Source organism: Camelus dromedarius, chromosome 3 (assembly GCF_036321535.1).
Source record: "Camelus dromedarius isolate mCamDro1 chromosome 3, mCamDro1.pat, whole genome shotgun sequence".
Lineage (NCBI taxonomy): Eukaryota > Metazoa > Chordata > Mammalia > Artiodactyla > Camelidae > Camelus > Camelus dromedarius.
In genome coordinates, this window is record NC_087438.1 from 76,397,088 (window position 1) to 76,424,830 (window position 27,743).

Below are 27,743 nucleotides of genomic sequence, written 5' to 3' on the forward strand. Positions count from 1 at the left end.
AATCACAAGTAGTTTTTCAATCTTCCCAACCATCCCCACAAGAATAGACAGAGAAACGAGAACAGAAAAACCAAAACATCACTGACATTATCTGTAACAAAACCAGGCGATAGGGTATCCTCATGAAGCTAAAATACAAGTGATTGAGGACAAACTAATGACAAATGCACTAATCATGTGTATTAGCATCTATGTGAGAAGAAGCAAAGGAAGCAAGAGGGTATGTGATGGACCTAAGAACAGAGGAACACTTGAATCACTGGGAAGCAGAATGGGCCAATATAAGAAGAAAGCCAAGGGCTTTTTGCTATCCAAATTTCTGAGAAGTGCAAGGGCTGCACCTATAGTAAGCTTTGAAGAAATTAATGCAGTCAAGTCCCTGTGAACTCTTGGAACTAATATCTGAGGACTCTTTGGGGAAAAGCCCCATATTGAGGAGTAACTGCTGGAAAGAGACTCTCATAATCAGAGTAGAGTTGGTAGAGGCAAGGAAATGAAGTCCCAGGTGAAGGAGAAGAGAAATCTTAGAAAGTATGAGGTCCTATTTTTGAATGCTTCATGAAAATAACCAGAAAGTCGAGAGCCATGAGATTAGAAAAGATATCTTGACCCATCACTCTGTCAAGGTAAAGAAAACAAATTTTGCTTAAAAATAAATAGCAGAAAGGCAGCTCAGTTAATTCCAATACAAAATGATTATAAGAGAACAGAAAATAAGGAGCAAAATAAGGTTCCTTTAGGCAGTGAAAGCATGTCAGGAGGATATGCCTACAAAATAGATGAAATTATAAATTAATATTGCAAAATAAAACTAAAATTAAGAAAATTATAGAAAAACAATATAAATCAAAAGTAGAAAAAGTTTTATTGAAGTATAACTGATTAATAATATATATTAGTTTCATATGTACAACAGTGATTAAATATTTTTATCGATTAAACTCCATTTAAAATTATTGCAAAATTGTGGCTCTATTTCCCTGTGCTCTACAATATATCCTTGTTGCTTATATACTTTATACATAGTAGCTTATATCTCTTAATCCCCTAACCCTATTTTGCCCCTCCCCTCTTCCATCTCTTCACTGGTAACCACTAGTTTGTTCTCTATATCTGTGAGTCTATTTCTGTTTTGTTATATACATTTGTTTATTTTATTTTTTTAATTCCATGTATAAGTGATAACATGGAGTATTTGTCTTTCGCTGTCTGACTTATTTCACTAAGCATAATATTCTCAATCCACCCACATTGTTACAGTTGCAGAATTTCATTCTTTTTAATGGCTGGGTAGTATCCCATTCTGTATAGGTGTGTGTAACACACACACACACATATATACACACACACACACACATATGTATATAATATCTTCTTTATCCATTCAACTGTTGATGGACATTTGGTTGCTTCTATATCTTGGCTGTTGTAAATAATGCTTGTATGAACACTGAGTGTACATATATCTTTTCTAATTAATGTTTTCATTTTTTTTGGATATATACCCAGGAGTGGAATTGCTGGATCATATGGTAGTTCTGTCTTTAGTTTTTTTGAGGAAACTCAAAAAACCTTTAGTTTTTTGAACCTTTAATTTTCTTTTACACAGTGGCTGCATCAATTTACATTTCCACCAACAATGTACAAGGGTTCCTTTTTCTCCACATCCTTGCCAACATTTATCTGTGGTCTTTTGTTGACAGCCATTCTGACAGGCATGAGGTGATACCTCATTGTGATTCTGATTGCATTTCTCTGATAATTAATGATTTTGAGCATCTTTACATGTGCCTGTTGGCCATTTGTCTGTCTTTTTGGAAAAATGTCTATTTGGGTCTCCCACTCATTTTTTAATTGGATTGTTTGGGGTTTTTTGATATTGAGTTGTATGAGCTGTATATATATTGTGGATATTAACACCTTATTGGTCGTATCATTTGCAGATATTTTGAGATGTTTCCTCTATACCCACTTTGATGAAAGTTTTTTTTTCATGAATTGATGTTGAATTTTGTCAGCTGCTTTTTCTTCTTTTATTGAAATGATCATGTGATCTTTATCTTTCTTTTTGTTAGTGTGGTTTATCACATTGATTGATTCGTATGTTGAACCATCCTTGTAACCCTGGAATAAATCCAACTTGATCATGATGTGTGATCCTTTTTATGTATTGTTAGGGTGAATTTGCTAATATTTTGTTGAGGATCTTTGCATCTATATTCATCAGAGATATTGGCCTGTAATTTTATTTTTTTGTAGTATCTTTGTCTAATTTTGTTATCAGGTTAATGGTGTCCTTGTGTAATGAATTTGGGAGTGTTCCATCCTGTTTAATTTTTTTAAATAGTTTGAGAAGGATATGAGCTCTTCTTTATATGTTTGGTAGAATTCCCCTGTGAAGCCATCTGGTCCTGGACTTTTGTTTGCTGGAAGTTTTTTAAATTACAAATTCAATTTCACTACTAGTGATTGGTCTGTGCAGATTATCTATTTCTTCTTCATTCAGTCTTGGGAGGTGGTATGTTTCTAGAAATTTTTCCGTTTCTTCTACATTGTTCAATTTGTTGGCATATAACTGTTCATAGTATTCTCTTATGATTTTTTGTATCTCTGTTTTGTCAGTTGTTGTTTCTTCTCTTTAATTTCTTACTTTGTTTATTTGTGACTATAAAGTAGAAAAACTCTACCATGTGTATAATTGCATACCACCAAGAAGAAAACCAAGGCAATGGAAGGAAACAAATACAAAGCATAATAATTCTGAAAAAACCTGAAATCAAAAAAAAAAAAAGGAAATACTTTAACTTCAAAGAGAAATTCCTTGTCCACACCCATACAAAAAGAGCAAGTCATTTATTTGGAAAAGAAAACCGAATGAGAGAGAAAGAGCAAAGGAATAGGAGAGAGGAGTTACAAGTAAAAGAAAATGAGACATATCAACCAACCATTGTATGGCCCTTATTTGGATAATGATTCAAGCAGACAAATTTTAGCATATCCAAGACAATTGGAAATTTGAAACAGTGCATATTGAAAATGTTAAGGAAGTGTTGCAATTTATAGGTATGATAATGACATTGTAGTTATGATTTTTAAAAATCCTTTGTCTTTTAGAGATATCTCCCTAAATATTTATGAGTTAAATTATATGATGTCTGATATTTGCTTCAAAACAATAAATAAGGAGGGGGAAGGGAAGTAATTAATTGACTAGATAAAACAACACTGGCCATGAATTAATTAGTGCTGGAACTGTGAAACAGTTATATTGGATAGTTCATAGTATTTTGCCTACTTGGTATGTATTTAAAACAATTCGCAATACAGAGTTTAAAAGGAAAGAATTTTTTTGTCCTCAGATAGGATGGATGGTTCAAGCCTAAGCAATGTTTCTCATTTTCCTAAATAAACCGAAAGACTTCTAGAGTGCTAGTTCATGGACGTCTTTCCCCAAGTGTTATGGTAGCCTGTTGCAATTGTTTAGATACATCTTCATTAACATTAATCTGATTAACTTCTTTTAACACCCACTCAACTGAATGCATGTGTCTGAGAAGCATTTCATGGGTTTTTATTGATTTGTTTGTTTGTTTTAGGATTGTGGAAAAGGGGTATTACAGTGAACGAGATGCTGCAGATGCTGTCAAACAAATCCTGGAGGCGGTCGCTGTAAGTATGAAGTGACAGCAATAGTGTCACTCATGGTAATCACTTCCTTTTCCAGAATCATCACTTAAGAAGTGTGTATCTGTGACAAGCTATAAAGCTTATAGATAAGAAGTATGAAATATTTACTAGAAAGTATGTTGAAGAAATTTATGTTTTCTATTGATTACTCAAACTCTGGAAGATGCAGTCCTCTTGTGTAATGCCATAAATTTGTCAAAATAATTTCCATTCTGTTACTGTGAATCAAATCATATTTTGATGCCTGTAGTTGTTCATTTCTCTTTCTTTCAATTTCTTTAGTTTGTTTATTGTTTTTGTTGTTTGGTAAGGAAATGAGAAAAGGTTAAATGTCATAAGTATAGACCTTGGAGCATAGAGATTATTAATTTTTCTTTCAAGAGAAGAAATGAGTAAATTAGAAGGAAAAATTCTGACAATTGTATTTTTTTAAAAGAAGAAATACAAGTTAACATTTTAAATTGGGATAAAATTTTGTAAGTTAATGATTGAAACATGCTCACACATTTACAACAAAATATAATTTTGAGAAGCTTGTTTAGATTGAGTTAATAAGGAAATATTTGCCTAGGTAAAACAGACTCCAATGATGAAAACCTTCCTATATGTTTAAAGGTATCTAATACATGCTAGGTTACTTTGGTGATTCATTTATTGAATACAAAGCCAAACAAATTATTCTCTGAACAAACAGGATGGAGCCCAAAGGGAAATATTTGTCAGAATCAGTGGAAGAGACAAATCTGTAAAATATAGCCAGAATTAGTTACAATCTTTTATTCAGACTCAGCTCTCTAACTGAAATCATTATTCAATATCTTGAGTTATCAGCCACAGTGACACAAGCACAAGTCCTATGAATTTTACCTACAACAAAACAGAAGAGAGGGAAGGAAGAATGGACCCTGATAATCTAACTAGTTTATGTACCAATTGTGGAAGGAAAAAAAAAGTCTCCCAGTCTTTGCACTAGGCTGCTAGAAGTAGCAGACTGTGATCCAACCAAATCCATTCTTGAGCTATCAACACCAAGTTCAATTGGCTTTATAGCCCAGACTTTCCAAACAATTCCTTCCTATAAAAGTATTTTGGTCTCTTTGCTATGGTGGGGGATAAAAAAGTTTGAGTTTGGGGTGAATAAAAGCTGAAGATGATGTCATAAAACTTTACATACACAATGCAGTTCCTAATTTTACAAATTTTGAATATCAAATTCATCTTCTCACCACACCTAAAACATCCACTCCATCCAATGCAATACATTTACCATTCCTGGTTTCCACTGGCAACTGGGGAATGATTTTTAGCTCTTCCATTACCTTTCCTCCTCAAATCCACCTTCCTGACTGTAGTTGAATCTTTCTTCAAATGTCCATGAACATAATCCTGCTCCCTGTGTCATGCTATGACTATTTCTGGCATGCTTTTTTTTTTTAAAAAAACACTTCCAGTTTCTTCCAGTTCCTATCCCTAAATATATGTCAAGAATCCTCTTTCGCAATCGCTGTTTTTATTTTGTCACTTCTGAGTTCAGTAATGGCAGTTTTATGCCTTTATTGAATACTCATTTTAAAACTTCATTTCTCATTACTATATATCATAAATTATTTACTCAGGTAGACTTGCTGGCTGTGGCCCACTATCACTTTACCTAAATCAGGCAGGCAGTATAACAGTTAAGAGTACTTTGGGAGTCAAACAGAGCTAGGTTCAGTTTCTAGATATGCAAGCTTGGGTCTATCACTAAACACCTCTGAGCCTCAATGTCCTCATGTGAAATAGGTGTAACATTCAACCTAACAGAGTTGTGAAAAAGACAAAATAAGGTATGGAAGTTATAGCAATGTTCAAAAAGGAGGGAAAAGAGAATAAGCAACTTCAGGCTCAGTATATTCACTTTCAGAGTATTAGACGTGAATCTGTGTATGTATGTATATATATGCACTCCACAGCTAAGTACTAAAATAAAATCAAATGGCAATAGTAAGTGCTAAATAAATATTTACTGAATAAATAAATGAAAATTTATCAAATAGTCAAAAAAGCACTGTTCTATATTTTGTCTTTCTAGATGATGACATATTTACTAAAATATCCTTACTACCATTTTTCTGTTCCATTCATATGAAACAAAGCTATATGATTTTCTCCCATTCATGAGGTTCTTTTCTGCTGCCTACTATCATTTAGTTCTTTTCCTTCCATTCAAAACTCACTCTCTTCAATATGTTTTTTTCTGGTTGCCTCCATCCTTTTAGGTCAGCTTTTGACTCTTTTGGCTTATCAGTGGACATGCTTCAGTTTAGTGATATCTCAGATAGCTGACTGGGAGAAATTTATTCTGATTCAGTGAATGAGAAATGGATATTTCAGTATCAGAATTTTGCACTTACTGGAGTTACATCAATTAAGGGAAAAAAGGGCTGCCAACTGAGGTGCTACAGTTCCAGGAACTCTATTCCAGGTCTGCAAAAATGGATTAATTAGTCTATTGGTACCCCTAAATTTAAAACAAAAAGTGTCTTATTTTACCTACTCACACAGCTAAAGCTCTACAAAGCTCCAGTTTAGAAAGTAGGTTACCACATTCAAGTCAAACATTCTTTGAAAGAAGTTTTATAGAAATCAATTTTTCTCTAATTGCTGCAACTAAGAGTTAACTTAAAGGAAAAAAATTAAAGTAAGTTCCCTCTGTGTTTCACAGGTAGAAAGCAGGCAATTTAAAACTTGCGAGAAGTAGCTGGCATTTATGAAATAGTTTATTGTCAACTGCGTAGCTATAGATAGCTATAAAAAATAGGACAGTTGGGAACTCAAAGTAATCAGTGATATATCTCACATTTCCTCTGGATAACACATTTTTAAGATTATATCTAGACTAGTTTTTTAAAGTACAGAAGGAGAAAACTTAAAGATTGAAAATTTCTTAGGAAATCTGTTGCAGGTATAATTATACCTCTTAGGCAACAAATCTTTCAATCCTTTCCTTCCTCCCCACTTCATCCCAGTTCTTGCCCTAAATATTACACAGTATTTGACTGTAATTGTGCTCCTTATGCTTTTCAGCTTTAAATAGCATTTTTGAAAGCTTTTAAAGTGAATATGAAAGACATTTCCCTCTTTGGGTTTAAATTCATTCAGTTAGCCTTTGAGTGCAGATCCTTAAGCTTTCTTGAGTATCCTGTCTTCTTGAAATGAATTCCAGATAGTCTCAAGTTAGATGATCTAATCAATCTGGACATTCGAGAAGACACATGATGTTATCTATCATAAAGCACAATGCCAAATCTTAAAGCCCTCCTTTTCCATTTACTTATAAAGATAACCAGAGAATATTTCATCTCTTTTGGCAGCTCACTGTTGCCTCCACCTCTGGTTCTTTCTTCGTCACCATTAATATCCAACTGTTTTCTCTATTTTGAAAAAAAATCACAGTCTTTCTCTTTTTCACCCCTGATGTGACCTTCCCTCTTTTTCTAGCAACAGTTCTCTTGGGTATGTCTTAATTTCAAAGCCATGAACTTGGAGCCTAAAGAAACTTGTATAGAGTACATACTGAAATGAATAAAATACAAGGAGATGGTTGAAGAGCTATTAAATATGTCTAGTATCCCAGCACATAGATTTTTGGATTGAATTGTTTTAAATGTAATGGTGATGGGAGTGAAGAACTGCAAACAAAAGCATCTAACTGTTTAAAGTTATAGAAGCCAATATAGTATCTGAACATTGAAGAAAAATAGGAAATGGAAATTATTATAAGGATGTAGACAAACATGAAATAGTATAAGCTCCTTTGGGTAAATCTTTAAAAACCTGTAATTTCCCCTAAAAAAAGAACATATTTAGTAGGTTAGAGAATCAATTGGTAAAGAACTGATCACTTGATATTGAAGGACTGGAAAGGCAAAATGGGAACACTGAGCTAAGGTATTGCAGAGGTGGCAGATTTGGGAAGAAGCCACCTCTTGGACTGAGAAAACCAAATGAAGAGGTTTGAGATGATTAAAACTTAGAAGTTTACAAAAGACTAAACAATAGACTTACCGTATGATCCAGCAGTCCCACTCATGGCATATATCCAGAGGGAACTCTAATTCAAAAAGATACGTGCACCCCAGTGTTGATAGTAGCACTATTTACAATAGTCAAGACATGGAAACAACCAAAATGTCCATCAACGGATGACTGGGTAAAGAAGCTGTCATATATTTATACAATGAATTATTACTCAGCCATAAAAAGAGTAAAATAATGCCATTTGCAGCAACATGGATGGACCTGGATATCATCTTAGTAAGTGAAGTAAGCCAGAAAGAGAAAGAAAGATAGCATATGATACCACTCATATGTGGAATCTAAAAAAGAGGAAAGAAAAAGGACTCTATGAACTCATCTACAAAACTGAGACAGACTCACAGTCATAGTAAACAGTCTTATGGTTACCGGGGAAAGGAGGTGAGGAGGAATAAATTTGGGAGTTAGAGATTTACAAATGTTAACCACTATATAAAAAAATAGATTTTTTAAAAATTTCTTCTGTATAACACAGGAAACTATATTCAATATCTTGTAGTAGCTATAATAAAAAAGAAAATGAACACAAATGTATTTATGACTGAAACATTATGCTGTACACCAGAAATTGGCACAACACTGTAAACTGACTATACTTCAATTTAAAATTAAATTAAATTAAATTTTAAAGTAACAAAAATTTTTAAAAATTAAAAAATACTTAGAAACTTAAAGGAGGTGCTCGGTAGACCTGTGTGAAGGCTCACTGCTTGGCTCGTGCTGGTTTCTTATTTCTGAGCTCAAGAAGAATTGCTCATGAAGCTGGCACTCAGACCTTAAGAATGGTGTTCTAGCCAACTAGTGCTGGTGTGCTTAAGAGGACACTGGGATTTGTTCTATGAGCTTTGGAAAAACTGCAGACTGGAAATGGCAGCTGCTCTCAGAATGATAAAGTGTTTCTAGGGTACATGGGAAGAACAATCAGAAAGACAGACTCAGAAAGGGTGCAAGTCCCTTCATCCTCTTTAAGCCTTCTACTCTCTCCCTAGTGCACTCTAATAGCAGAGCCAAATAGGAAGCAGCAGAAGGAGGAAAAGTGTGACTTGTAACTCAAGTTCCAGCTTCACAAAGTGAACTATAGAGGATAGATTTAAAATTGAGAAACAATAGCTTAATAAATGGTACAGGAAATTATTTGAAAACAAAAATAAATTCTCAAAGTTTCTGTTTCTATTCACAGAATCTTCTAAAATCTTCATAGTCTTTACTAATGGTTCTAAGAGGTCAGTAAAACTGAAACAAGTGCAATAGTAATAAAAAAAATTACTACCTTGTATTTAGTACCAAGTACTATGCTTGATAACATTTATAGGTTTAATGAGAAATATATAGTTATTCAACTTTACATTATTTGCCACACTTAAGCCTTCTTCCACCTGACCTCTTATTTCTTGTTGACAGAACCAATCTATTTTTTAAAGCATGGAAAATGCCAGAACTTTTTTCCCAGCCTCCTTTGCAGCTAGGCAAGGGCATATGACCTGGCCCTGGCCAATGAGTTCTGAGGGGCTGTCTGCTTGTGAGTTCTGGGACAAGTTTTCCCTTAATAAAAGGAGAACCAAGGGAGGAAAGGTCATTTTTCTGTCTCACTGTCATCATGGAGTTTGTGTGTGATACTGGGAACTGCTTTACTGTCATGTAATTATGAAGAGAATTTTTATTTTGGGAATGGTTAATTCAGAAATAGTGTGGGAGAAAATGAACAATTCTCTGAAAGAGTCAGGTAGAATTTTTTTTTATTTCTGGGCCAGAAAAAGAACTTTCAGGCAACATTGTAATAATATTCTGTTAACTTTATTCCTTGAACATGGAATTTTGATTTTAGTATTATTAAATAATTTAAGAACAAATTTTACAAAAATTTTACAAAGTATTTTGCCTGCCTCATAAATGAGAAATACATAATTCAATGGAGATGTCAAGTTAACAAATAAGTACAGGCCTAGGTCATAGCCTATACATTGCACTGGTCATGGAAACAGAACGTTAGCTTTGTTTTCCTGTTTTAGTCACTCTCTTCAGTCCCATCTCAAGTGTATAGTTTCTGAATAAGGAATGCGCACAAAAATCCAGTTTATTCACTTTGGTTAAAATGCAGAGATTCTCAATGGAAACAACAGGAACACTAGTTTCATTTGGGCAGGGCAGTTCTTTGTAGGTGTATTAACCTGTTCAGGCTGCTATAACAGAATACCACAGATTGGGTGTCTTGAACAAAAAACATTTATTCCTCATAGTTTCGGAGGTTAAAAGTCTCAGATGAGGATGCCAGCATGGTCAGATTCTTAGTGAGGGCTCTATCCTAATTTATAGACTACAACCTTCTTGCTGTGTCCTCATGAGAGAGACAGCAAGCTCTGGTCTCTTCATCTTCTTTTAAGGGCCTTAATCCTGTCTTGGGGGCGCCATCCTCAAGACCTCATCTGAATCTAGTTAGCTCTAAAGACTTCACCTCCATCACATTGGGGATTAGGGCTTCACATATGAATTCTGGGTAGACACAAAACATTTAGTCCATTGACTAATTGGCACTAGCCTCAATTCACTGAATGCCAGTTGGAAGCCCAGATGTTGTGACTACAAAAAAGAAAAATACACAAAAATTTTAATACATCTAAGTGCAACCATCCCCTTAATATATCTGTTTATTCCCCTCCCCACTTTCATCCTCTTTCCCTTCTTCCTTCTTTCTCTCCTCTCCTCTCTTTACTTTGTAAATTGCAGAGAATCATCACCATCCAAAGTGCTAAAGAAATGGAAACACCATTGCAATATATGCAGTGTTGGATACCCTAACAATTATTAACTTCTTTGCCTATTTTTAAAAAAGATTTCAGTAACCACTAGAGTTTTCAAAATGTCTTCTTGGCCTAGGACAGGAATACACTTCCTTATTCTAGTGTCTCACTTTATTTTTCTGCTTTTTGTAAATGTAATCTAAGGCCCTTCTGTGAATATCCTCTTTATTTTTGGCTCATTGAAAGAAGTGTGATGTAATTTTAATGCATTTTACACGCCATATATTTAATACTAATCTTCCATGATTTCTGATCTCAGTCTTTCCTCCCAATTATTTATTTTGCTGTTTATTTTTTTCCAAGGAAATCGTTCCCTATATATCATCAATCCATAAAATTCTTCTGGAATGTCAGGGCTCTGCCTACTATGTTATAAGCAGTTGGTAGATTAAGTAGATGACTACTTATCTGTGCTCTGGACACTTAAAAATAGTCAAAACTCACATTTTATTAATAGAACATTCCAAGTGTTTTAAAAGTTATGTATTAGTTGTATGATTATATTGGCAAATGATACACCAAGAAAATAGGTAGTATATACATACATAACTTGGAATGTAGACAAGGGTGAGTCACATTTATCTGTCCTTTGTTTTCTTTATGTTGCAGTATATGTTGAGTTGAAAGTACAGTAGCCCCCCCTTATCTGAGGTTTTGCCATGCTTGGTTTCAGTTACCCACAGTCAACTGTGATCTGATAATATTAAGTGGAAAATTCCAGGAATAAACAACTTGTAGTTTTAAATTGCTTGCCATTCTGAGTAGTGTGGTGAAATCTTGTACTATCTGGCTCCATCCCGCTCAGGATATGACTCATCCCTTTGTTCAGCATATCCCACTAGTCACTTAGTTGCCACCTAGGTTATCAGATCGACTGTCACAGTATCGCAGTGCTTGTGTTCAAGTAATCCCTATTTTACTTGGTAATGGCTCCCTTTAAAGCACAAGAATAGTGATGTTGGTAATTTGGGTATGCCAAAGAGAGCCATAAAGTGCCTCCTTTAAGTGAAAAGGTGAAAGTTCTTGACTTAATAAGGAAAGAAAAGAAAAACAAGTGTGCTGAGGTTACTGAGATCTGTGGTAAGGACGAATCTTCTATGCCTGAAATTGTGAAGAAGGAAAAAAGAAATTAATGCTAGTTTTCTATAGCCCCTCAAACTGCAAAAATTATGGCCACAATGTGTGAAAAGTGCTTAAGATGGAAAAGGCATTAAATTTTTACAGTAAGATATTTTGAGAGAGATAAAGTAATTAAAGAAACAGACTAGAGTTTCTATGCAATAAAAAAAATCATTTTAAGAGAGACCACATTCACATAACCTTTATTATAGTATATCATTATAATTATTCTATTTTATTGTTAGTGATTGTTAATCTCTTACTTTGCCTAATTTATAAACTGAACTTTTCATAGGTATGTGTGTATAGGAAAAACAGTATATATAGGGCTTGGTACTATTCATGGTTTCAGGCATCCACTGCAGGTCTTGACACATATCCGCTACAAATAAGAGGGGCACTGTAACTTCCAGCTCTAAATTGGATACAGCATACCTGCAAGTTGGAGATTATTGCATTGGCATCTCTGTAGTGATCAGTTTTCTTCACATTTATTTGTGATATTTAAAAGACTTTCTTTGGATGTTTAGGATCCTTTCTGATTTATAAAAAAGTATACATCATATCACAGCATTTCCCCCCTTAACCCTCCAGAGTCTCCTTGTCACAGTCATCCTCTGTGCATGGCCCTCAAAGTCCTGCCTGGAAAGTCCCCATGCTGACCTCATGATCCTCTCTCTCTATGAGCCTTCATTTATGGTGCTCCAATGACCTGTTGCTCCAATATGAGAAACTAGTCCCTGGAATTTTGAGCTCCTATTTGAAACTAGAATATAAATTCCCTGAGATCTTGGACCTCTTTGTACTGTGTCCAACATTCAGATACATATGGACATTCCATAAGTAATTTGTTAGAAGAGTTACCTGATAAAAGATTGTTCATTTTCATGCATTTACTCACCACCTAACCAAACTAAAAATATTTATTGAGCATATATTTAGTCCCTACCACTGTGAAGTCAATGAGAGATACATGACACTTGTGTGCCAAGAGTTTATATTTATGTTATTCAGTTCACCATTTACTAACTGCAAAATACCCAGTGTGTTAGTTTTCTACTCCTGACTAACAAATTGCTTCAAATTTAACTGCTTAGAACAACTTGTTATCTCTCAGCTTTACAGGTCTGATGTCCAGTGGACTCTAGTATGTTCTCTGCTTAGAGTCTTACAAGGTGGAAACCAAGTTATTGGTTGTCCAGGCTTTTATATGGAGGCTCTGGAGAAGAATCTGCTTCCAAGCTCATTTGGGTTGTTGGCCAAATTCACTTGCATGTAGTTGTTTGACCAAAGTCCCTATTTCCTCACTGCTTGTCAGCCAGGGGCTTCTCTCAGCTCCTAAAGGCTGCCTCATTCCTCGGCACATGCCTCCCTCCATCTTCAAAATTACCGTGCTTCAAATCCCTGACTTCCTTTGCTGCTGCCAGCCAGAGAAAGCTCTGTACTTTTCAGTGGTACACGTGATTTGATTAAACCTATCTGAACACTGTCTTTTTTGTCATGTAAGTTAATATAATCCTAGGAATGCTGCCTCATCATATTCATAGATTCCACCCATACTCAAAGGGGAGGGCATTTAAAATAATGTCAGAGCTAATTTCATAGAGGGGTCATTCTTAGAATTCTGCCTTTTACACCCAGACCAACCTACTTGTATAATCAAGATGTGATGCATTAGTTTTCTAACTTATTCAACCTAATCAAGTCAAAATATGGATTCTATAGGAAAGTACATTAGTAATCCAAAGTTTGACCCAAATACAGGGGTAAATTTGAATGTCATTGGTTTTCAGGCCTGTCAAAGACTCATTTACCGACAAGTGTTTTGGTTGGTTTGTTTTTTATTGTGTAGCACTTAATTTGTGTTCTCATGCTCTTCCATCATTTTCTCCTGCTTTTTCCATTTTTCTTACATGTTAGGAAATCAGTTCGGCTACTTCAGAGCATTAACCACAACGAGTATTTTCAAAGGTTTTCAAAACTATTTTCCATAGCATAGAAAACAAGCTGAAACACAGGTCAAAGGTCAAAAAGAAGAAATGATGGCTGTGGCTGAGGCTATGTGTGGCATCTTGGCACACACACACAAAAATATGCAGTATACTTACACACATTTGTTTTTTCATATTGCTCTCTAATTTTTCCCTTAATAATGTGCCTTAGAATTTTTTTCCATGTATATATTAGTTTTCTATTGCTACACCAAAAGTTACCACAAACTTGAACACTGAAAACAGCACCATATATTATCTCCCAGTTCTGTAGATTAGAAGTTAGGCATAGCATGACCAGATTCTCACAATTCCAAAATCAAGTCATCCACAGGGCTGCACTTCTCTCTGGAGGCTCTGGGGAAGAATCTACTTCCAAGCTTATTCAGTTTGTTGGCAGTTCCCTGTGGTTGCCTTTGACATTTGTCCTTCTCCATCTTCACACCTGCAATAGCACATCAAATCCTTCTTTTGCTTTGTACCTGTTTGACTGACTCTTCTGCCTTCCTCTTCTGCTTTTGGCTCATGCAATTACACTGGGCCCATCTGGATAATCCAGGATAATCTCTATTTTAAGACAACAGTGATTAGTTAACCTAACTACACCTACAAAGACCCTTTGCCATTTTACATGGCATGTTCACAGTCCCCGGGATTGGAGCATGGAGTCTTCTTTGGGACCATAATTCTATCATATTTTAGTGCCAGTGGATTGTCTTCATTCTTTTAATTGCTACATGGTTTTTCATACTGTGGGTTCTATAATTTATTTATCCAGTTCCCACATGTTTATTTAAGATTTTTCCAATTTTAAAAATTGTAAATAATATAATAATAAATATCCTTGTAGGCATATTTATGCACAAGTAAAATTATTTCTTTAAGATGCATTCCAAGAAGTGGCTTCTGTCAGACAAAGAATATCTTTATTTTACTTTTTTTATGGTTGCTGCTAAATTACAAGGCTTTACCAGTCTACAGTACTGCTCGTAGTTTGCTGCCTCTTTGCCAGCATGTGCTTGTGACCAGTTATGATCATTGTATTCTTGTTTCTGTTCTTTGCTTTTTTCAGTGCTTTTTATGTATTTTATGTGTCTTTCTCTTGTTGGTATGTAGGAGCTCTATATATGTTCAAATTTTAATCTTTATCATATATGTATAATATTTTACATATATCTTTATATATAATATATATCATATAGACAGATGGATAGATACAGTAAATGTTTTCTCCTTGGTTTGATTGTTTATGTTGTCTTGAATAATTTTCTTTTGAGGGAATCAAATTGGTAAGGGTTTTTTTCCATAAGTTCTAAGATTTTATGTTTTATATCTTTCTTAGGAGGTCCTATCGTATTCTCTCTCTCTCCCTTCCTCTCTCTTTCTATGTATATACTTATAATCATATATTTACTCTTAAAATACTTTTATAGTTTTTTGTTTTATTCTTGTCCTTTTCTTAGTTTAATAACTCTTTAATCCACACTTATCAGTTTGATCCATCTTTGTTCATTTAATCCACATTTGTTTGTTCAATAGCTATTTAATATACATGGAAAATTTTTTTCTTTGTTTTTATTTTAGTGAGCTTGTATGTGCATTTATAGTTTTAGTTCTCTGGTGATTCCTTTTACAGCTTTAAACAATATCCTTCAACCTCTATATTTTATTAAACTTAAGCAGTATATATTATCTCTCCACTGAAAAAGATAAGGAAATTAATACCCATCTACTTCCTTCCATTGACCTCCACCTTCAAATTCTTTCTTGTTGCATCTCTGTTTTACATTGGTATGGTTTACATCATTAATATTCTGCATCTTACTTGTTTGTTTGGGTTCTACATTTAAATGGACTAGATGCCCATCACCAGCCCCTTACCACAGTTTTTATCTTTCTGTTTTTAGTTGGCTGGATTTATTCATCCAAGTAGTTGGGGTTTTGTTTGTTTGTTTGTTTTGCTTTGGGTTTACTTATTTCTTTCTGTTCCCAGAAGGACGTAGCAACAATATATTCCCCAAGTTCTTTCATGACTTTTGTGATCACTTTATACTTACAGTATCTATTGTAACATTAATGAGACCCTTGGTCCTAACCCCAAGGGTCTATACCCATTCCTCTGTAATCTCCTTGCACTGAAAGCTACCTTGTAGAAATCTGACATCAACTTGATATTTCCCTTCTTAGAGATGATCTACTTTCTTCTACTGAGATGTCTAAGAATCCCTTCTTTTCCTTGAAGCTCAGTAACTTGAGCAGGTGCATGTCAGTTTTCACAGCTCTTTTCCTATGAGGTAAACAGCATTAGCATTTCCCCCATTTACAGTTGTGCACAAAACTTGGAGAGGTTGTAGCAACAGTGGAACGAAAGCTGTTTAAACTCCCAGTCTAAGCCTGTCCATATTGCCAGGTATCTGTATAAGTCTTCCTTATTGGTCTTTGGGATTCTGGGTCCTTTAAGTTTCAATCTGTACAAAAGTCCATTAAGCTAAGCAGTCTTATGGGCTTCTGATAATTTTCTGCACTTCTCTCTTTAGGCCAAACAGATGGACCATTTGGACTGTTTTGATTCTATGACTCCCTAGTCCAATTCTTAGAGAGCTTCTGGACTCTACTCTAAGGTTCTACCTCCCTCCTTCACTCACCTGTAATAAATAGTAATAAATTCTGAAGCTAAATGCATATATTTGTTCTCATTGTTAACTTTTTCTCTTCCTGAGATATATATATTTAGAATTTCAACAAACTACTTTCTTCCCTGGACTCTCATGGCACTTTCTACCACTATCATGAAGCACTAACCACACTGTATTATAGGTGGTTGTACATGGACCTGGCTCCTGAAATAGGCAGGAATAATGACTTGTTCATCTTATCTACTATCCTTTCCCTCTGCCCTCCACTACCACCTCACATGCACATATACCCCATATACCCCTTTGTATCCATTACATATAACAGGCATAGTGTTTATTCATTGACTTGAATCCAGTTGTTTATGAAAACTTGTTTAGGATTCAAGCATTCTGAATGTGGGACTGTTTTAGAACTGGCCTTTTATCCTTGGTTTCTAAAAGATAATAGGGCTTCGAATACATTTAATAATTCAAGACACTGTTGAATCACATTACTTACAAAAATGATAATGCTAATACAGCTCTGCAGGAGAGCACTTTTCATGGAATATAATGTCTTTAAAATCTAAATAAATATATGTGGCATATTGCTCTATGTTTTGGAATATATATTTAATTTCATAGAATTTGACATGATGATAGATACAGGGGAAAATCCATATTGAAAAACATAATTTTACAATGTTGTGTCAAATTCCAGTGTTAAGCACAATTTTTCAGTCATTCATGGACATATACACACTCATTGTCACATTTTTTTCTCTGTGAGTTATCATAACATTTTGTGTATATTTCCCTGTGCTATACAGTGTAATCTTGTTTATCTATTCTACAATTTTGTAAAATGATTATAAATCAATAAAAAATGTTAAAAAAAAAGAAAAAAGATGATATGTTATACACTAAAAAAAAAAGAAAAACATAATTTCTCACACATACACTTTGCATTCTAGTCTTAGATTCTGCTTCTCAAAATTTAACCTTGAAACATTTACATTTCTGTGAATAATATGTTGAATACGCCATAGGTTCTGACCATCTGTGTGATTTATTCTTTAAAATGTTCCCTTGAATGTTGGAACCTATCCCAAAACACAGTATTTAACTTTTAAATTATCTTCCAAACTTTTGCCTGTGAAATTACTGTTACAGAAAATTAGCTATACTCAAGGCTTAATGGCTCTGGATCCTGCTGAAATGCCATCTTATTGTAAGTTGAACTCCTCTGAGGAAGAGCTTTGTTACACACTGATTCACATCATTCATACCTTCTGTTTATCCATCTAATGGGCCATTTAGTAAAGGAGCTAAATGCTTGTACTCTATTCTACTAGAAAACTGAAAAAAGAAAGAATCTTGAGAAGATTATACAATTGGAACACACTAATAATAATTATCTCAATAGTAGTGGTACCAGCCATCACTACCATGTATTATTAAGCACTTACTGTAGACCAAGCTTTTGCTAAAAGCTTTATGCACATTATTTTACTTAAATTTCATACCTATAAGGCTATCAGTCTCATTACATTACTTTCATAGGCAAAGAAACTGAGACTCAGAAAGGTTAGGTAATTTTTTAAAGATCACACAGCTGGTTTATGGCAGAATCAGGCTTAGAACACAAAATAAAAATTGACTTCAGATTTTATGCTCTTAATCCTTCTGCAGCCTATCTTCCCCTACTTTATCTGCTGTAGACTATGTTGGGCCCAAAGTTAGAGACATAGATGACCAGACAAGAAACCCAAGGATGGCAGAAATTCAAAGGCTAACACTGAAGTGTGACAAGTGAGATACTGCCATTTTAAAGGTCACATAGCAGGGAGAGTCACACTTTTTAAGACACAGGTGCATTGCAGCAGGTGTGCCTATTTATATTTGCCTCTGTGTTTTTACTCTTGGATTCAGTTCTTGAAAACAGCTTACTTGACATAATGAGAGAGAATCACTTTACATGCTATAATTAAAAAATTAAATCTGTCTCTAATAATTTAAGAATATGTGTAAATGCATATTCTATTCTTTTTAGGACAAAAGTAGGTAGAAATAATGATAGCTCCACAGAGGAAACTCTCCCACGTGCAGTCAACTCTGTCACTTGTCAATATCCAAAATGGTGGTTGTATCAAAAGTTGAACATCCCTGATGTAAGTCACTAGTAAGAAACTAGGTAGAAGACGTATTCAATTCTTTGTAGCCAAATTCAACGTCCATTTAATTATTGGATTTCTTCACAAGTAGTTGCCCTTTTATGCCAGTTTTATGGATGAATAATATAGTGCAGCACTCATGTGCTGATTATTCAGATTGGTCTTACCTGGCATGCTGATGACCAGGCTGACTCTCCAATAGCAGCTCCCTATGCTTTCAGAATGAAAGCATCTACCAGTTCCTCCTTTGACGTTTTGTAGACTGAATCCTTTTTTCCCCTCAAGGGTAAGTCAAGCAGTAGACTAAAAGAGCTCAGTTTGGCAGAATTGAGGACTTTCTTCATTCGTTCATCCAGCTTTTCTTGAATATCCAGGAATGGTGAGATAGGTTAAAAGGAATTAGAATGGTTTGTTATGACAGTATAACCAGTAGAGTATGCATATGATTTTTTTGCATTGTCGAGTTTATTAAATAACTTACTAGATTTGCATGTAATTAAAATCTTATTTCTCATAAGTACCAGAAACCACATTTATATTAATATGGAATTTTCATGGAATGGACAATGTATTGAGATGCATTGATTTGATTTTGGTTTTGATATTAGATTTCTACCTTAATATCACCTCAGGAATTTTTACTGAGATTCTTCATATGAGTTCTGAAGGAATGTCATTTAACAATTAAAAACATTAAATAAATACAGTGTCATTTAACCTGAATTGACAATAGCAGCAATTTGAAGAATAATGTGGTGTTCAATGGAATGATAAAACTTTTTGTATTTTTAATACATGAATTCCTGAAATTACCCAAAAAAAACTTACATTCAGGTATGAATTACTTGAAAATCCGTAACAAATTATTTTAAGTACTCCAGAGTAAAAAGAAGAAAAGAAGTAATAAGCTTTAGAGCAGAAATCAATGAAATTGAAAACAAGAAATCAATAGAAAAAAATCAGTGAAACCAAAAGCCGATTTTTTGAAAAGATCAATAAAGTCAATAGCCTCTAGCCAGGCTAATAAAAAATAGTAGGGTCAGAGGACACAAATTACTAATATTAGAAATGAAAGAGGAGACATCACTACAGATCTTATGAATAGTAAAGGGATAATAAAGGAATACTATGAGAAAATGTATGCCAGCATAGTTGATAACCTAGACAAAATGGACTAATTTCTTGAAAGGCACAATTTTCCAAAATTCAAGCAAGAAGAAATAGACAGTCTGAATAGGTTCATATCTGTTAAAGAAATTGGATAAATAATAACTTTTCAAAATAGAAAGCACCAATCCTATGTGGGCTCATTGGTGAATTTCACCAAACATTTGAGGAATAATTTTTTTACCAATTCTCTACAATATCTTTAAGAGGATAGAATCAAAAAGGAGTACTTTCTAACTCATTCTGTTAGGCCAGCATTATCCTAATGCCAAAACCAGACATTACAAGAAAAGAAAATTGCAAACAAATATCTCTTATGAACATAGAAGCAAAAATCCTCAACAGAATAGTAGCAAATTAAATCCAACAATGTATTAAAAAGAATCATACACCATGAAAAAGTGGGGTTTATTCCAGGTATGTAAGGCTGATTCAACATTTGCAGATCAATTAATGTAATTCATCTCATCAACAGGCTAAAAAGAAAAATGACAAGATCGTATCAACAGATGCGGAAAAAACATTTGACAAAATCCAACACCCGTTTATAATTTTTAAAATTGCCAGTAAACTAGTAATAGCAGGGACTTTTTCAATTTGATAAAGAATATCTACAGAAAACCTACAGATAATATTATATTTGATGGTGAGAAACCTAAAGCTTTCCCTCTAAGATCAGGGGAAAGTCAAGGATGTCGTCTCACCACGACTTTTCAGCATTATACTGAAAGTTCTAGCTAATGCAGTAAGACAAGCAATGGAAATAAAAAGCTGTCTTTGTTCATAGATGCATGATCGTCTGTTTATAAAATCTAGAAGAATCAGCAAAACTTGGAGTTTTTGTTTTGTTTTTGTTTTGTTTTTGTTTTTGTTTTTGTTTTTGTTTTTGTTTTTGTTTTAGAGCAGGTTTGCGTTCATAGCAAAATGGGGAAAAGTGCAGGTGGGAAAGTACAGAGAGTTCCCATATACTCCCTAACCCCAAGCATATATAGCCTCCCTCTTATCAACAAGTCCCACCAGACTGATACATTTATTATAACTGAATCATAGTCACTCAAAGTTCATAGTTTACATTATAGTTCCTCTCAGTGTTGTACATTCTATGGATTTGGGCAAATGTTTAATGATATGTATCCATCATTATGGTGTAATACAGAGTATTTTCACTGCCCTGAATCTACTCTGTGCTCCACCTATTAATCCCCCCTGCCTCAGCCCAACCCCTGACAACCACTGATCTTTTTACTTTTTCCATAGTTTTGCTTTTTCCAGAAAGTCAGATAGTTGGAATGATACAATAGATCACCTTTTCAGACAGGTTTCTTTCACTTAATAATATGCATTTAAGGTTCCCCATGTCTTTTTCATGGCTTTATAGCTCATTTCTTTTCGGTTCTTAATAATATAACATTGTCTAGATGTACCAGTTTGTCAATCCATTTACCTACTGAAGGATATCTTGGTTGCTTCCAAGTTTTGGCATGTATGAATAAAGCTGCTGTGAACATCCATGTACAGATTTTGATGTGGGCATAAATTTTCATCTTCTTCAATTAAATATCAAGGAATGTGATTGCTATATCATATGGTTAGAGTGTGTTTAGTTTTAGTTTCTGAGTGTGTTTAGCCACGTAAGCTTAGAAGTAACTTCAACATATTGAAGCCTTCAGAGTTTCGATAAAATTTTATTTTCTTTTCTTTAAATGAAATGTTATAAAACATAGTGGATCATTTGATCACTTTTATCTTTAAAGATCAAGAAATTTTATAATTGTCATAGAGTATAGATAATCTCTGAACAACCAGCATATACAGGCAAAGTTGATTTATTTTATAATTTTCTGAAGCATCATTCTGAAGTATTTGAATTACTAAATGAACTATTTCTACTAGTATATGAAAATTAGTAACCTTCAATTTAATTCCTCATAACGATTTTTAAGCAGGTTGCTTTAGTGATATATTTGTGTATACCTTTCATATATTTAGAGGGTTTTTTCCCCAAAAAGCTCTCTGACCTGATCACCCCAGCTTCTTCCTCTTGTTCCTATGGACTTCAAGTTTCACTGCACAGCACTTAGCTCTTTGAGAGGAAGCTAAGAAGATCCAGAGGCTCTCTTTGTCCCAAGTTCTCATTGCTTCTGTTACAGGTTTCTCAGTTCCTGAGCAAGTCGAAGGGAAAAAAGCATTCATGGTTGTCACCATGAGCTCTGGAATCAAACAGACTGAGGTTTAACTCCTGGCTCTGCCACTTCACACTGTGCAGAGACAAGTTGTTTATCCTCTTTGAGCCTCAGCTTTAGAGGGTTTTGGTTTTGTTTTTTTTTTTTAAACATTTTTTTATTGAGTTATAGTCATTTTACAATTTGACACAACATTGTTTTTTTTTAATTTGGGTAAGTGTTCATTTTGCTTCAATAAATCTTAAAAGATTTATTTCATAAGTTATATAAACAAATAAATAGTAGAATATGATAGAAGGGTACTTCATCTTTACTTGGAAAGGAATATGGCCTGTAATGATTCAACTATTTTATACATTTAAGAATTATCAAGAGTATTATTTCCAAGCCAAGCACTGTTGCATCTCTTTAACTTACTTAATATGATTCTTTTCCTTTATATCTCTGTAACTGTGGATCCATGTCACATCTGGTACCACTCTCAAGCACTCCCATGGGTCCACAAAGCAGGAAGAATTTCTTTCTAACAAAGAAACAAGTTGAAATTAACTTTTCTTTGCTATAAGAAACCTTCTTTTCTTCCTTAACAGCTTTAATGACACTCATTGGTATATCAGTAGTCGCAATAGGTTCAAAGTGGCCTCACACACTAAGGATAATTCCAATTTCAGGTATCAAGTGAAATAGTATTTTTTAAATGTTTAAAGCATCTGAAACAATGTTGGTATTGTCTGCTCTGGACAAGATGGAGTAAAAGGGAACTAATTTGCACTTTTCCCTGAAGCAAACAAAAAATATGAAACATATATTTCAGACATTGGACATCAGGCAGCCCCAGTGATCCCTGAAAAAGGAAGCACAGACAATAAGAGCCCTGCAAATTGCCTGAAGAGAGTTCTCAGGCTGCCGTGGAGGGAGGGAGAAAACAAGAGGAACCCAGCCATCTTCCTGAGATGAGGAGACAGAACAGAGAATCTGAGTGGCCAAGGAGGCTGGAGTTCACAGAGCAGAGTACCAGAGAGGAGAGAGCTTCACTGAGGGCCATCTGTGGGAAGCTGCAGGTCCCCCTTCCCCACAAGTCTTCAGCTAGGTACTGATCAACCCATGCATGTGAAGACAACCCAAGGACAAGGAAAGAACCAGATTAGAGGGAACGATACTTGTAGCTCACAGGGGAATGGGAAGAGTTTCTGTTCCTAATAGTGCAGATGAATTTAAGAGTTTAAAAGCAAACCTCAAAGGGATCGAATTGGTTTTCAGATAGTGTAACTTAACCGCATCCAAAAGATCACAAATACATCTATATTTGCCCAGCACCCAGCAAGATTTAAGATCACAACATGCCTAGTCAAAAATTATGAGAGTTGCATGCAAAAAGCACATCCAGAGTGAGACTGGATGAAAGCAGGAGAGAAGTCAGTCAGAAGAAACAGACTTAGAAATGGCACAAATGAAATAAATAGTATACAGAAACATGAATATAGTTATTGTAACTATGCTCCATATATTCAAGAAGATAGAGGAAAGATTAAGGATGTTAAATAGATTCATAGAAGATGTACAAAAAAAAAGACTGAAATCAAATATCCAGAGATGAAAACTACAGTATCTGAGATGAAAAAAATACACAGGATAGAATTAGCAGATTAGATGTTTCAAAAATAAAAGAAAGTAAACTTGAAGACACAGAATTAAAAATCAAGGTGGAACACAGAAAAGAAACAACAAAATGAACAAAATACCAGTAAGCTATGGAACAGGTATACATATATATTGTTTATTAAATATATGGATATAATTGGAGTTACTGAAGAATGATAGGAAATAGAATTATATCTGAAGAAATAATATGCACAATTTTCTAAACGATGAAACAGATAAAGTCACACATCCAAAAATCTTAACAAATCCAAAGCACAAGGAACATGAAGAAAATGATACCAAAGGACATCATATTCAATTTTCTTAAAACTAAAGATAAATAAAATACCATAAAAGCAGCCATGGGAAAAAATACGTTATACCAGAAGAACAAAGATATGGATGACATTAAATTCATCAGAAATAATACAAGTAAGAGACAGTGGAGTAACATCATCAAAGTATTGCAAGGGAAAAAAAAAAAGGAGTAACCTCATGTTCTGAACTCAGTGAAAATGGCTTTCAAAAACGAAGGCAAAATAAAGACTTCATTAGACATACACAACCTAGTAGAATTCACCACTAGTAGACCTACAGTATTCAAGTAAATTTGGTTATGTGTGGCAAAATGGAACTAATTGGGTTATGTTGTGCTTCACTTTCTACCCTGCTGACCAAGGGCAGCTACTGGTAGTACCTAAAACAGAGAGCAGGATGAGTTCAGTTCATTGTTTCTTGAACACAGGGCCACACAGGATATGAATTGGGCTGGACATAGGACATCTGTTCTAACCCAAAGATATTAGTAGCTGATTCCTGTCCCAGCTCAGGTAGGTCCACCATTTTATTTATTTAATAAACATTTATTAAGTGCCAATATGAGCTAAAGCTCAGAGTGAGTTCTAGCTATTCCTTGGGATTTTGTGTGCATTTGTTGTTGTCAGCCATAAAGCCGCCTTCAGCCCATAATTCTGGTCATTCATTCATTCACTCCTTCTTTCGTACATTATTTTCACAAACACGCATCACAAATTTATCAGGCCCTTTGCCTAAAGTCCATGGAAAAAAAGGTGAATAAGGCAATCTCTACTCTCAAGGAATTTATCTTTTACTTTGACAGACAAGAATGTGAAGAAAATGCTATGGGCAGGGGTAGAGAAAATGATACTTGTTTTATTTGTGAGATTAGACAATGATTTCATAGAGGAGGTGGTATGTAATCTGAATTATAAGGTGTTCCTGGTACTATTGCTGTGGCAACAAATTATCCCCAAACCTACTAGTTTAAAACAGCCATTTTACTATGCTCGTATATTCTCTGGGTCAAGACTTCAAATAATGCATGGTGGGAATGATGGTTATCTCTGCTCATAGTGTCTGGAGTCTTAGCTGGAAAGTCTCAAAGGTTTGGGAGCTTGATGGCTCGAGGCAGAAATCATTTCAAGGTGTCTTCACCCATGTGTCTGGCAGTTGATGTCTGTCACATGGGACCTCAGCAGAGACTGTCAATTTGAACAACCATACTTAGCTTCTTCTCCATGTTTCCCCAGTTTTCTTACAGCATCCCTGCCATAGGATAGTCAGACTTTTTACATAGCAGCTCAGGAGTCTTAAAAATAGTACCTAGCAAACAAAGTAGAAGCTGCATTGACTTTTATAGTCTAACCTCAGAAGTCATAAAAATGTCACTTCCACTGCATTCTGTTGGTTACCAGTCAAGTCACAGACCAGATTCAGACAGAGGAATTTAATCTTCACCTCTAGATGGGGAATGGCAAGATTTTGGAAAAACATTTGAGATGAGTAATATTGTTACAAGAATCTTTAGAAAATACAATTTGGCACATGAAAGATTATTATTATCTGGGAACCAAATGGGAATGTATATGGCATGACTTAAGAATACTAAGTAAGATTATGTGGCTAGAGCATAGAAAGAATTGTCCTAGGATGATGTAGAGCCAGAAACTGGAAACAAATTTTGAAAGGCCTTTAATTTTCATGCTGAGGAGATTAGACTGTAACTTATAGGCCATCAGGAACCCTTAAAGATAAATTGTTTTTGCTTTTAAACTAGAGGATCAACATGAGTTAATCTGTGTTTTAGAAAGATGACCTAGGTATGGGGATATTTAAGAGACAAATGTTAATAGAGCCAGGAGAGAATATGAAGCACTATACTAAGCAGTAATAATGTAAATGAAAAGAGCCAGGAGATGAGAGAGATATTCTGGAGATTGAATTATGACTGATTGGCCAAGGCCAGCAAGAGAAAAGAAGGCATCAAAGATGACACTGAAGTAAATGAGAATGCCCCAGAACTTGGCCGCTTTGTCTAATCTGGATTCCTTCGACCCTGGAGATGCTCTACAGATTAAAATTTACCATGGATCTCACAGTCAATCTTAACTATGCCAGTTGATCTGGTAAGGGGAAATAGTAGTTACATACTGCATTTCTCATGTATTCTCTTGACAGTTATGAAGGCATCATAGAGTAGAGGTTGAGTATAAAGACAATGATAGTGGCAGGTCTCCAAAGCAGATGACACAGAAGAGTGTTCACTTTGAAGTTCTCACTTAAATTTAGTATATTTGTTCTAAACTTTCTGAGCAAATTCATACAGTATAACAGTATTGTTTTTCTTCCCAGTAGGAGAACTGTAGTCAGAATACCGTTTTCTTTTTTTAGGGAGTGGTTTTTCTTTGTCCTTTTAGATTTTTAAAGAGATTCAGACTCCCTCCTACCAACTCCTGAGACATTATCAATTAACCACACACAGCCCATCGAACACAGCATAGCTGTAATTAAACTAAATTACTATGCAGTAGCTTTCATTACACAATGACACAGTTTTTGTTAGGACCATAGAGAGAGTTTAATTACATGTCTAGACACCCCCCGAATTCATAGCAGCAGTAGTATCTTTGTCTAAAAGAGAGTTTGAGCTTTTGGTGATTGCAGTTTTTTGAAAGACCAAATGGTAAGATACGTTCGGGGTTTTTTCTTTTTAAAAAAAAAATTGCACATTCTACTTTAATGCATAAATGATTAAGGAACCATTTATACATCTGTGTATGTAAACATTTCTTAAGGAAAATGTACAGAATTTCACTCTTGGTTATATTTAATAGACATGTCACTTGCATTCAAAAACTTTCACTTTCTAATAAACCCCAAATATCCTTTCTTAACTTTTTAAAGATTTTTTTTTTGTGGTGGGAGGTAATTAGGGATATTTACTTATTCATTTTTAGAGAAGGTACCTGAGATTGAACCCCAGATCTCATGCATGCTAAGCAAGCACTCTACCACTTGAGCTATATCCTCCCCTGCTCTCTTAATTTATTTATATGTAAGTCATGTACTATAGTCTAAAGCATAGACATCTCATAATAGTGTTTCCAGCTTTCTCATCCTTGTAAAGAAGCTCATCTCTGCCTGAGGATGGAGTGCTGCCTACATTTATCTTTAGTCCTGCCCATGTAGACAGTATGGAGAGTTCAGTCTCCAGATAGACTCTGTATACTCTGCTTGACCACAGTGTGCAGATCTAGGCGCTCCTGTTACTTCTTTTGTACTCCAACCTGATCTCTTCTTTTCTTATTACAAAAACGTATTTGCTGCTTCTTTCGCTGTAACTGCAGATCATTTTTGGACCTTTTTTTAAGCTATGCATTGTCTCCTGAATATTACCTTTATTTAACTGGTCAAAACTTTCCATAGCATCCATTCCTAAAATCTCATCTTTCCTGAAATCTGACCATATACATAAGAGAATGAAATTATCGCAGTCTTATCCTCTCTAAACATTCTCCATAGCCCCTCAGAAAGTTGCCTTACAACATGCACTTGCTCTAATTTTATACACAAATATATTTTATATACTGACTCATTTGTAGATCACATGTACATTAGTTTTATTTTTTGTATTCTGTTAGAATGTGATTTATGTGCTTAACTCAGGACCCATCACTTTTTCCATTAATTTTTGCATAATGCATAATTTAAAATAATTGTTTTCTTAATAATAATTTCTATTGATAGCAATGATAAGCATTTATTGAAGTCTTGAGTGAATATTTTAGACTTGGTGTTGAATCTAAGGAAAATAGTACAGGTAAAATGATATTTTCCACCAATACTAAATAGATGAGCATTCTTAAAAATATGCACTTAATAGACTTTTATGACATGCACATGTATAAATAGACAGAAAAATGAATTTCCAACCTGTTTCAAGTACCCATGTTCCCCTACTCTGACTTTGTACCCCAGGAGTCTCGTACCT

At 34.6% G+C, this 27,743-nt stretch overlaps 1 protein-coding gene across 2 annotated transcripts in view; it reads left to right on the top strand.

Annotated features, from left to right (window-relative positions):
* The window catches only part of CAMK4 (calcium/calmodulin dependent protein kinase IV), a 196,627-nt gene that overhangs the window by 133,854 nt on the left and 35,030 nt on the right, over positions 1–27,743 (top strand). For both annotated transcript variants that reach the window (XM_010987523.3, XM_031448795.2), the window contains one exon: positions 3,597–3,669. In XM_010987523.3, coding sequence (XP_010985825.1) covers positions 3,597–3,669 — 73 coding nt within the window. The remainder of the gene's footprint in view (positions 1–3,596; positions 3,670–27,743) is intronic.